This window comes from Gobio gobio (assembly GCF_949357685.1).
Source record: "Gobio gobio genome assembly, chromosome: 14".
Classification (NCBI taxonomy): Eukaryota; Metazoa; Chordata; class Actinopteri; order Cypriniformes; family Gobionidae; genus Gobio; species Gobio gobio.
The window spans coordinates 14,089,755-14,103,083 of record NC_137107.1 but is presented as its reverse complement, the minus strand read 5'-3'; the positions used below and the strand labels follow the sequence as shown (position 1 = coordinate 14,103,083).

The 13,329-nt window shown below is 35.0% G+C and overlaps 2 protein-coding genes across 2 annotated transcripts; one reads left to right on the top strand and one right to left on the bottom strand.

The window, feature by feature from the left end:
• Nucleotides 1-330: 330 nt before the first annotated feature.
• fundc2 (fun14 domain containing 2) lies at nucleotides 331-7,173 on the top strand. Its single transcript, XM_079836010.1, has 5 exons — nucleotides 331-415; nucleotides 3,626-3,773; nucleotides 3,856-3,931; nucleotides 4,040-4,168; nucleotides 6,476-7,173. Exons 1-5 carry the CDS (start codon nucleotides 349-351, stop codon nucleotides 6,551-6,553), a joined length of 498 nt encoding a protein of 165 aa, XP_079692136.1. The 5' UTR covers nucleotides 331-348; the 3' UTR covers nucleotides 6,554-7,173.
• Nucleotides 7,174-7,442: 269 nt separating this feature from the next.
• cmc4 (C-x(9)-C motif containing 4 homolog) lies at nucleotides 7,443-7,995 on the bottom strand. The gene is made up of 2 exons (XM_079836011.1): nucleotides 7,826-7,995; nucleotides 7,443-7,720 (listed from the first exon to the last, which is right to left on the bottom strand). The coding sequence occupies exons 1-2, from the start codon at nucleotides 7,881-7,883 to the stop codon at nucleotides 7,590-7,592; spliced, it is 189 nt and encodes a 62-aa protein (XP_079692137.1). The 5' UTR covers nucleotides 7,884-7,995; the 3' UTR covers nucleotides 7,443-7,589.
• Between the last annotated feature and the right edge of the window lie 5,334 nt (nucleotides 7,996-13,329).

Sequence of the window (13,329 nt, the reverse complement as noted above, 5' to 3'; positions counted from 1 at the left end):
TTTGTAACACTTTTCTGATTTCTTTGTCTCATGGTTCTCTGAGGTTTAAGGAGAAAATACTCAGCAATTGTGTTGACTTATGAATTTGCACATGATTTGTCTTAAAGCATGTTAAAAACCACATGAACAATATAAACAAAATTAAAACATTGATTTTCACCACAGGGGGACTTTAAACATTTTAAGAAATGTCATTTGAAGAACTGAATGAATAGTTTGGAAATTGGGCCAACTTAATCAGTTATAGTTAGTTAGGAATCAAGAAAAACTATCCCTTTAAGCAGCAGCCCTGTCTCAAGCTCAAGCCACACTCCTGGGAGTATTACTGCAGTGCAGTAGGTGGCGGTAATGTTCCAAAAGAACGAACCGCCAATAAACAAGAAGAAGAAGAAGAAACGCAGAATGTCTGAAAAGGGTAAGCACTATATCTTCCTTTTTTGTTTGTTTGTTTATCACTTTACAGATTTAGGCAAGGCTGTACATTGCTTAATTTGTCTGTTTGACATTATAGTAAACCTACTCCTCACGAAACGACCTTCAGAGCTGCTACATTATGAGTACACACGTAACTCATGTGAACACACGCCCTTCAGTATATAGCACAATTTACATTTAAATCCATTTAAACCGCGCATAGAAACAGTTTAAACGATGAAGAGAGTTATATCACATTTATATCACATATAAAGCATAGCAAGACGCTCGTTAGCTTATTAACACTAGCCAAGCACTGAAAGTCACATGCAAAACCAATTAATGTTTGTGGTATGAGTCATATTACCCACACACCCCTCTACATTTGGTTATATAAGCGAAGCTCTGAATGTGTCTAAAAACAGCTAAATATATACCTCCCAAAAACCTGCTTGAAATATTGCTTGTCAGATTGAATGAAACAATCACAAATACAACCAAAATATATAAAACAGTTTCTTAAGATTAATGCTGTCAAAGAATGCAAGTTTAGCCTTTGTATTAGTGTGAGTATGCCATGTCATGACAAGTCAAACTTGTTGGTTTAATAGCTGAAATCCATTGCATTGCAGATTAGATTTAAATGTCTGTCTTTACTGCAAATCTGTCTGAAAGTGATACTGTGGTCTGTCTGTGTATTGGCTGCTGCAGTAGTGTGCTATTTGTGTCTGGCTTATGTCTGAAGTCCAGCAAGGTCACTTCTTTGGCCAAGGCTACTGTCACATAAAGACGCTGACTTCCCACAGTTCCCTCTGATAGCTCCTGTATCCAAAATCCATTATCCCACCTGGATGGAAAACAAAAGCAGTGCATTTAAAATGGTTGAACTTTCTGCCTTTCTTGTCGAACTTGTTTTGTATAACACCCAGAACCGAAAATGATAGTAGCCTCTATGTTTACTTGAAAGTTGCTTCTGTGGTTTGCTTTCATTTATGACAGTGTATTAAGAACCATTACATGCATGCAGTGACTTTTAAAATAAATGTAGATATTTTTATTTGGGCATAAAGTAAACTGATCAACTGGGCATAAAGTAAACTGATCAACTGATCATAATGAAAAGTACAAATAAATAACATTCTTGAAAGGAAAACCTTAAAAAGGTAGTTTTGTCAAGTCAAGTCAACTTTTTTTATATTGCGCTTTTTACAATGCAGATTGTTTCAAAGCAGCTTCACAGTGTTAAACAGGAAAATAATGCAACAGAATTTTATTCGGCCGTACAGCCGCTCCGGAAAAAATGGTGTTGTCATCTAGCCCATTTCAATTATCATACAGTGACAATGTGGGCATTAGATTAGTAATTAGATCAGTAATTTAGTTTATATGGTTAATTTAGTTTACTAATTAGATTTATATATTTTTCGTTCTTTCTGAAGTTGCTCAAGTTTATTAACCAAAGCCTTTGAAGTGAGTTGAACTTTTCTTTAACATTTGTCCTGTTCATGTTCATGTTCATGTTCGACCTCCGCACCGGCTTCAATCTCACTCATGACTGAAGCACGCGCACCTTTATTACACGCGAAACATAAACACATGTTATATTGCACACTGTAAACACAATCAAAGCTTCAAAAACAGGAAAAACGGGACCTTTAACAAACAGCGTATGATTATTATTCTGGCAACTTTACAGGACAGGGGTCATATTAGATCGTTTTGTATAATGTTTTACCGTTATTTTTTCGAAAAAAATATTTGGTCACATTTTATATTAGGTGTCTTTAACTATGTACTTGCAATCAAAAAATAAGTACAATGTACTTATTGTGTTCATATTGTATTGCAAAACACTTGCTGCTATTGAGGTGAGACATGGGTGAGGTAAGGGTCAGTTTTGGTGGTATGGGTAGGTTTAAGGGTGGATTAAGGGGTAAGATAAGGGTCAACAGTGTAATTATAGTAGGGCTGGTACGAATACCATTTTTTTGAGCTTCGAAGCTTCAGTAGTAATCAACACGGAATATTCAAAGCTTCGGAGGGAGGGGGCTGAACATATTCTTCTCTCTAATAAAGTCAGGAATCTCGAGAAGCGGCGAACTTCACGCGGGCAGGGCTTATATGCTCCGAGAACGGACACTACACTACTGATTCTAAACACACAGGTCCGTTACGTCCCAGTAACAAGCTCCTATATTTCGCAGTAGATTAATTTAGGTTACATCACTTGCCCACCGCGGCACTGCCCCCACCGTCGTTTTGATATTTTATAGTAGTAAAAATGTATTCGTTCAGTTAGAGAAAAGATTAACTACAATTAAAAACTGAATGTGCAGTGTGAGCCGAACAAGAGTGGCAACACAATCATGACAAGATGATTGCGGAAGATCTATTTTAAAGTTTGTCATTGTACTGTTTTGTTGTTGTGTTTTTCATTAAGAAATATATGCTAATGAACCCACCATTCAACCAACCGGCCCCTGAATAGGCAAACCGAAAGTAAAATGCGCACGGGCGCACAGTGCACAAGCACGGTGAGAAAACTTTCCCTCACCGTCACATCCCTAACGGATAAAAAGGCTAATACATTTTTATTCTATTATTCTATTTTCCACAATGTCAAACGAACGCAGTTTAACCCAAAATGCAAACTCAGGCATGCGCTTCTTAAGCTCATGCAGTTGTGCGCTCTAGACAGAGAATACTCAGTTGCAGGGAACACTTAGGCTAAGAAGAAGCAAGTAGGCTATATTTATTAAGTATAACGAGGTTGGGTTCCATCAACTGTCAATTCTATTAAAAATGGTTAGGCATATACTAATCTCAAAATTGAAAATCGAATACCAACCCATCGAACGAATATTCAAATATTCCTATATCCATAATTTATAGATGTAATTACTGAAATTAATTGCAGATGTAAAACATTTATGTACACAATAAGTGCATTGTATCAAATTATTCATTTAAATGTAAGTACGTAGTAGTTAAAGACATCTAATATAAAGTCAGACCAAATATATATAAAAAAAGTTAATTGTGAATTGCAGTGTGTTCATCATGTCTTTAAAACATTTAAAAAATATCTATTTGTTAAACAGTTGTCTCAAAGTGGGGTCACTATGATGAAAGAGCTTTTTCTGGGTTATTAAAGCATGTGGTTTGTAAACAGATTTAAATTTGCTAAATGAACATTACTGTTTTCTGACAGACACTGAAACGTTTGATGTCATGGAACTGGCAGAGCATGTGAAGAAACAAAGGTGGTGGAACAAAATGTTTGGCAATAAACAATCTGGACCAGCGGCTGAGAAGTACTCCGTTGCAACGCAGTTGGCCATAGGAGGAGTAACTGGCTGGTAAGTCATTATTTGAACAATGATGCATATTAAAGCACTGAGTAAAGTATAAACAAACCATTGACTCTTGTGTTTCTTTCAGGTGTGCAGGGTACTTGTTTCAGAAAGTTGGGAAGCTTGCAGCATCAGCTGTAGGTGGTGGCTTCTTTTTGCTCCAGGTAAATCGTAAAAAATGTAACCAAGTGCTTATCATAATTGTTGTTTTGACAGTACATTATTTAGGACTGTTTAAGAACTGTATAAGCAATCTTCAAATGTACTTTCAGATTGCTCATCACACAGGCTACATTCAAATAGACTGGAAAAGAGTTGAGCAAGATGTGAATAAGGCCAAGAAGCAACTGAAGCTGAATTCAGACAAGCCCCCTAAAGAAGTGAGAACAAAATTTAATGAGGTAAGAAAATACTTTCATAATATTTATACATTTATGTAATTTAAATATTCTGTTTCCTTGTGTGCTCCAAAAAAGCAACTACAGCAGTGAGAATTAGCACTAGCAAAATGGTTCTAAAATTAGTCAGGATTTTCTTTAAGCAAAATCTTACTTTCTATGTTCTGGGATGAAATATGAGGTTTCACAAGATAGCTGATAGTGTAATGTTGCGGTCACACAAGAATTTGACCATACAAAATTTATTTGGACACCGCAACGATTGTCATACTTTTTAAATATTAAAGTAGGGGTGTAAACTCTGGCATCCTCGCCAAATTTGCCCATTGGCCCCTGTCCATCATGGCCTCCTAATCATCCCCATATATATATATACAAATGGCTTCATAACTCTGTGTCTGGCGCAATAATGCTGCCGTCGCATCATCCAGGTGGATGCTGCACATTGGTGGTGGATGAGGAGATTCCCCTCTTCTATTTGTAAAGCGCTTTGAGGGCCTAGAAAAGCGCTATATAAATGTAACAAATTAATTATAAAAAATATTATATTTAACATATAATACCAAAATCTATAGACACAATTAGCGCTGCCCCTGATTAAAGATTTTTCTAATCAACTAGTAGTCTTCATTTGAGGCAATAGGCGACTAATCACACGTTTATGCTATTATTTTAATTACTTAAATATATACTGGAAAATACCAAGCTATAATTTTAAGCCTTTAAAAAATATGTTTTTTTTTTTGTACCACCTCGGTTGAGGTTCCAAGCGAGCCATACCGATACTAAAATGTGATGTGTAAACACTGAAGTACACTGATTGGTCAAAGAGAATCGTCACTACCAGCGTCATTGGATTTGCGACACGAGACCCCAAACTCGCTAGATTTAAATAGTCAGCAACAGTCACCACTGCAAACGACTTACTTTAAACGACCATCGCACGCAACTGGAAAAAAGAAATGGCTGTATCGTGGTCAGTAGACGAGGTGGTGGCGCAACTATAACGTTCAGTCTATAATCCCACCCACTTTGGAGCGGTACTAAACTGCAGTGGAAAAGCAAACCGAGTCAAAGTAACAATATATTGGTTCTGTGCAGCTCTTAAAGTGACAGCAGCCTAATAAACCTGCTTCCGTCTGTGTGCTTGGTGTTAATCAAACAACAAAAGACAGAGAAAATCACTCACTGCTCTAATAAGAAACGGTATGTATTTAATTAATACAGTGATGAAGACTACGCAGTGTTTTATTTTTGCATTTGATTAATTTCTGTTGTTAAATAAACCCAATGTAGGCCTATCTGAAACCCTAAAACCCCTGGTTTACACTGACATTAAAATGACACTTACTTTTTATGAAAATGCTACAGTAGAACCCTGCTGTTCACTTTCGGAAGCTGTAGGGATGCTTTCTTCTCACTAAAAGAATGTGAAATGGATGTTGGTTAAATCATTTTCAGTTTTTAAATATATCTAAATAAAATATAATTTATATTTATTTTACACACTTTAACCATTATCATATCACACATTGCATTATTAAACGAGTTATCGCATATCACATTTTTCAGCAACCCTACTTCCAGGTAGGTTGTTACCAACTGTTTACCAACCAGTTGATTTAAACTTCTTAATAACTGCCAAGATAGTAGAAATGACTATTCCAACAATTCAACTATTATCTTTTAGCCATTTCATGATTTGTGCAGCTCAACAATCTTTTGACACACATAATTACTGAATTCTTAGGTCTTTCCCATAGCCTGTCACTTCATATTTAGAGCCCAGTGAAACAGGAAGTCATGACTTATCACTCAAGTGTTGCTGATCACTGTGGTGAACTTAAAAACATACCATATGATTGGGAATATACTTCCGTTAGATTTCTACTCATTAGAATTTGTAGGGGTGCCAATCATTTTGGCACACATTTTTGGAGAAAAACATTTATTTAATTGATTCCACATTTCAATTTATATTCAAGTAAATGTTATGAAAATGAAAGACTAAAAGGAGAAATGGCAAAAACTAATTTTCAGTCAGTTTAAAGTAGTTTTTTTAAAGCTGTTTTCTTTTTATTCAGCTAAGAAGTCACGCCATGATGTATCGATTTCCTTTTAGTCACACATCTTCATGTGATAAGAATTCCCAGCTCAGAGTTCAAAAACTTGAGCTTTTGTTTCCCGCATTCACCAGCATAAAACGAATGTGACCAAATGTGACCGCCCCTTAATTGCTTATTGTCATTGATTTACAGCAGAGACCGTGTGCTTGTGTTGAATTAAGTTTCATTTTCTCTTTCCATATAGGTCCAGGTATTTGTCAAGAAAAACATTGTTCTCACAGGGGGCTTTGCTGGAGGATTTCTGATTGGCCTTGCTTCATAGGAGCTCTTCCATTGTTGTCTTATACTCTGAGGATGTCATCTAACTATGTATACAGCAGATTACAGCTTTTGACTGATATTGCAGCTTATATTTATCTCAGCACACCTTTATTAGTTTGACCTCTAATTAATAGATGTAGGCATGTTATGAGGTGTTCAGAAGAAAACATTTAAGCTAGCAAGAATGTATAGTTTCAGTTTTTAAGTTTGTATTTAACACCCTGTTACATTTGTTTATTTGAACATTTTGCTGTATTATTTTGGTACAATCAATTTCTGACAAATGAAGTCGTCAGTTTGTTTAAACATGTAAATAGTTGCAACATTTGAAATTGCCCCAGTTAAAAACCCATATCTAAACTTGCAGAAATATGGCTAAGAGCATTTAACTGTTCAAACTTGAGCTATTTTTGTAATGCATTATTTAATTATTTAAAAAGACAACAAGGGTCAATACAAGTTGCAATTTTAACTGATAATGACAGAAATGTTCAAAGTAAATTGTCAATCAGATTTTAAACAATGCTGGTTTGCCTTTTTTCCCCTCTTTGTTTTGTTAGTGATATTTAAGAAATGCATCTCCTCTATTTTGCTAAATTACAGCTAATGCTTAGCACATCATGATGATATTCCAGTGTCTTTTTTATTTCGTGATCTGAGTTTCATGTGTCTGATTATACAAATCACTGCTGTATTTTCAAAATCTGAACCTGACCAAATGGTGTTCAGTGTCACTTAAATAAAATATGAAATGAACTATAAACATACAACAAGAAATTTACTCTGACATAAAATGAATAAACAATATTCTCACTAAACTGTACTACTAGGTTAATTAAATCATGACAGCCAGACGCAGCTTGATGATTTAATGAAAGTTTGACATACACATCTAAGTACATTAGAGACAGGTGGACGATGACTGTGTAAAATACACACAATTACACAGCCTTCTTTGATGAATATGTTTTTCACATGTCCTTGAAAGTCTCCATTGATCTCCTGCAGCAAATATACACACGTGTCTTCTGTTGGATTCATGTCTTTGTGTCTTTTGATTTGTGTTCCTTTACAAATCCGGAGCAGCAGACTGAGTTTTCATGGACTTCGCAACACTTCCTCATGTCTCGAATCACATCCTCGCAACGCCTTTCAATGTATTTGTTGGCTGTTAAAAATACAAAAGGCACAACATGTTAAAACTGCTTCAAATCAACAGCCTGAAATATTCATGCGTAGCAAGGTCAACTTAGCATTAACACCATAAAGCTACCTTGTAAACATTTCTGTATGGCACAAGCCTGTTTTTGACAAGGATCTTTCTGTGACATCTTATTTTAGGATATGAACAACCAAGCTCCAGTTTCGAGGAATAATTCCAGTTAAATCCGACAAACATTTATTGTAAACACATGAACAATGACGTCACCGACGTGCCGTGCCGCCGACTGTGCAACTGTAAATTTCTTCCGGTTAGAAAACTGGAGGCTTTTTTTTTTTTTTTTTAACAGTTTATGGTTTTAGATTAAGGGTGGCACTTCCGGTTTGGGGAAGTCAATCAAAAAGATTGAAATAAATAATTTTGCGCTACAAGTAAATTAACCGTCAGTTTGACTGAATGAGCTGTAAAATTTCCTTCATGTTCAGACGTCATGAGAATAAAGTACGGTTTGGCATTTTAATGTGAAGTGGTATAACAAGAATATCAATGGCAAGAGCTCTTAGTGCTGCATTATTTTCCCTCCTAATTTTCTTGTTTTTCTTCTTCTTATATGTGGTCTGCTCTCCCGATTTAATTTACGATATATTCCATTAATTCACTGGAATAATCTCTGTTCTCCCCAAATTCTCACGTCTTTCCAGTTTTGTTTTGTTTTAACTTACATCAACTTCTTACATACTTTAAAATGTAATTGTGTCCCCTTTTCACTTCTGATCCCTATAAACAGTGTTTACTAGCAGGTAATAAGATAAGATAAGATAAACCTTTATTCGTCCCACAGTGGGGAAATTTCTTTGTTACAGCAGTATAAAAAATAAATAAAAATAAATAAGAATAAATGCATATAAAGGAATAGACGAATAAGACATACGAATAAGACATACTATAAGACATACTATAATATACAAGTATATACACAACACAATGTATAAATTATACAGATGAGGGAAAGTACGTATTGCAGGATGTATTGCACCTATTTCAGGTGATATTGCACATATTGCAGGTTAATATTGCACACTGGTAGTATTATTAAATAGTAAAAAAGTAACTATTACTCCATTGAACAGTAATAGCAGTGTGTATTTTGGTTAATGGTTCACTGGGAGCAGCTTTTATTGTACAGTCTATAGCAGCAGGGAGAAAAGACCTTCTGTATAGCTCCCTCAGACACTTAGGGTGTAACAGTCTGTTACTGAAGGAGCTGCTCAACGAGGTAACAGTTTCATACAGGGGGTGGGAGGCATTCTGCAGTAATGATGATAGTTTTTTTTTTACCATCCTCCTTTCTCCCACCTCCTGTACAGTGTCCAGGGGAATCCCCATGACTGAGCTGGCCTTCCTGATCAGCTTGTCTAGTCTCTTCCTGTCTGCAGTAGAAATGCTGCTACCCCACCAGACCACTCCATAGAATATGGCTGATGCCACAACAGAGTCAAAAACAAAACAAAAACAAAAAATATATATTTTGATTTTTAATAAATATTATATTCTATTTATTGTCTGTTGCAAAGACTGAAATCACTTTTACTTATTATCACTCAATGTTCAAGTTAATGGACATTTTTTATTAAGGAAGCGTGCCACATAATACACATTGCAGTAATATTTTACCGTCTGTATATTGCTTTTTGTTTCTCTGATCCCTGACTTTATCTGATACATGTTATGTATGTTATGGTATTTACCTCAGTTTAATATGTTATCTAAGTTTATCTGAATTGTTTCTTTGTCTGTCATGTTTATTTGTTAATATTTCCTAATATTGTAATCGACCTATTACTGCGACCTTGAGTTTGCAGAAAGGCGCTATATAAACATCCTCGACATCTCTTTGTCTTACCTTTTCAAACGTTTATAAGTTTTATTATTAATGAATGATACACACAACATATCACAACTACAGGCCGTTTCACATTCAGTACGGTTCTTCAGGACGCCCTCTAGTGCTGCAGATACTGCATAGCATCAATAATGAACATACAATTATAAAACAATAATAATATACAAAAAATGAAGCGTAAATGTAAAAAATAAAGATAATGAGGGTATACATGCATATTCAAATATGGGATTTAAGTTTTAATAGATATCCTAATGGCTTTATTGAAAGTCAACATGTTTCAAATGATAGCTTACGGTAATTTCATTCTTGGACTGGATGATATTGGGCTTCCTTTCAGACCACTTTCATTTATGTATGTGAAAAGCAGATTTACCATAAATTTATCTCTTGTTTATGTCATTTTCCACATAGGCCTAGTAAAAATAATATCTCCTATAGGCCTGTGTTAATTTAATCACATTTAGTACAGCAAATATGATCAACATAAATCCAAAATAATTTTATATAAAAAAATAAAAAAATATTTAATGTTAGTGTTATATGATCACTAACTTTGTTGTTGACAGTATTGTTATTATATATATATATATTTTTTAAAATCGTAGCTAAATCGGAATGGTCCAAAACTTGGTGACTTTCTATAAAAAAACTCATTTCCCATTCATTCATTTTTGACCCGAAGGTCCTGAGTGTGACTATTTTTTTTAACCACTTAGACTTTTCAAATCCTGTTTTTTCCAAACCCAATTTTTTTGGGTGTTCATATTCCTAGTACCAAACACTGACCAAGTTTCGGACCATTCCAATGAAGCTACGAATTTTTTTTTTATTTTTTATTAAACGCAAGATCCACTATAGTGGTAAAAATGTGCTATTGCGTGATAAAAATGCTCAATGTGTCCACCGGATGGCACCGATCTCTTTAAAAAAATTGCTTTCATGAGGCCTAGGCTTGACTCTAAAATAGGGTGACCACCCGTCCCGCTTTGCGTTGTACCGCACAGCATTTTCACCCCTTGTCCCGCATGTCGCATATTGAGAAAATGTCCCGCATTTTCACCAGTCTATTGATTTTTAATGATCATATTGAGAAAACATGCATGCGTTCTTTTGCCTTTTTAAGAAAGCATTTTATTTATTATTTTTGCGGCATCGTTTTTCACCTATATTTAACAGCGCTTCGTCAGAAGTAACATCCCGCCTTACACAAATACAAAAGCCGTTTTTTAAAGCATATCCAATGGTTGAAAATAAAGGAGTAAACATGGTCACTATAGGTTGTGACGGCTGTCAATCAAAATGTGGAGCGGTGATTCGTTCCATGTGTTCCCTGTCAGAAAACGAATGGATAGTTCTGTATATAAATGAATATATTATATAATTAATATACAAGATTAACTAATTTAATGTTGTTTTATGTGTTTCATTATTTAGTTGGATTTTAGTTGCACTTGGTCAGAACTGTTTCAAAAGTAGTTATCTGCATGATGCCTGCTGCCTTTGGGCTCAGTGATGTTGAATTTAAGATTATACAACAGTTTCAGGTTATGTTTTAGTGTCGGTAACATGTCCCACATTGTCCCACACAAACTTAGTAATCGTCCCACATTTGGTTTGTTTGATGGTGGTCACCCTACTCTAAAATGAAATACAGCTTTAATAAAAAAAATAAAATAAAAAAAATAAATAAATATATATATATATATATATATATATATATATATATATATATATATATATATATATATATATATATATATATATATATATATATATATATATATATATATATATATATATATATATATATATATAAATAGTCCCCTCCAAAAGTATTGGAACAGTGAGGACTATTCCTTTATTTTTTCTGTAGACTGAAAACATTTGGGTTTGACATCCAAACATTTATATGAGAAAAAAGATCAATCTTTCAGCTTTTATTTCCAGGCATTTACATCTGGATCTGATACACAACTTAGAAGATATAACCTTTTGTTTGAACCCACCCATTTCTCATGTGACCAAAAGTATTGGAACATGTGACTGACAGGTGTGTTTTGTTGCCCTGGTGTGTCCTATTACATTGATTATTCAAACAATAAATAGCACTAAATGTCTGCACTCAGTTTCAGATTTGGGTTTTGCCTGTGCAGACTGCATTTATAGTTAGACGTGTAACCAACATGAAAACCAGAGAGCTGTCTATGGGTGAAAAACAAGCAATTGTGAAGCTGAGAGAAGATGGAAAATCAATCAGAGCCATTGCACAAACATTGACCATAGCAAGTACAACCATTTGGAATGTCCTGAAGAAGAAAGAAACCACTGGTGTACTAAGTAACAGACCTCGAATGGGTAGACCAAGAAAAACATCAGCTGTTGACGACAGAAACATTGTGAGAGCTGTAAAGAAAGACCCTAAAACAACTGTTAGTGACATCAGCAACAACCTCAAGAGGGCAGGAGTGAAGGTATCACAGTCTACTGTCCGCAGAAGACTTCATGAACAAAAGTACAGAGGCTACTACAGAAGATGCAACCCTCTCATTAGCAAGAAGAATAAGAAGGCCAGGCTGGAATTTGCCAAAAACTACTGAGACAAGCCTCAAACATTCTGAGGCAAAGTTTAATGGACTGATGAGACAAAGATTAACCTCTACCAAAGTGATGGAAAGGCTAAAGTTTGGAGAAAAAAAGGATCTGCTCATGACCCCAAACATACAAGCTCATCTGTGAAACACGGTGGAGGTAATGTCATGGCTTGGGCTTGCATGGCTTCTTCTGGGACGGGCTCATTGATCTTCATTGATGATGTAACACATGATGGCAGCAGCAAAATGAACTCTGAAGTGTACAGAAAAATGTTGTCTGCCAATTTACAGAAAAATGCAACCAAACTGATTGGGAGATCCTTCATCATGCAGCAAGATAATGACCCAAAACACAGTGCCAAAGCAACAAAGGAGTTCATCAGGAGCAAAAAGTGGAAGGTTTTAGACTGGCCAAGTCAATCTCCAGACTTAAACCCTATAGAGCATGCATTTTACCTGCTAAAAAAGAGACTGAAGGGAGTAACCCCCCAAAACAAACAACAACTGAAAGAGGCTACAGTGGAAGCCTGGAAAAGCATTACAAAAGAAGAATGCAAAAGTTTGGTGATGTCAATGGGTCATAGGCTTGATGCAGTTATTGCAAGCAAAGGATTTTCAACTAAATATTAAGTCTTATTCACTTTAATCTATTTTAAGTTAATCTGTTCCAATACTTTTGGTCGAATGAGAAATGGGTGGGTTCAAACAAAAGGTTATATCTTCTAAGTTGTGTATCAGATCCAGATGTAAATACCTGGAAATAAAAGCTGAAATGTTGATCTTTTGTCTCATATAAATTGTTTGAGGTCAAACCCAAATGTTTTCAGTCTACAGAAAAAATAAAGGAATATTCCTCACTGTTCCAATACTTTTGGAGGGGACTGTATATATATATATATATATATATATATAATATTCAATGGGAAAAAATGGGTCATAATTATTGCATACATATTAATTATAAATCATAAAATTATCTCAAAACACCAAAAAAGAAAAGAAAAAATATTATTGAACAAAAATATGTTTCATTGATTTTACTCAAATCTTTTTTATCTTAATCCCGCCCTCCGGGTCATTTCCGAAGGTCCTGAGTGTAACCAATAAATGAAGAACCC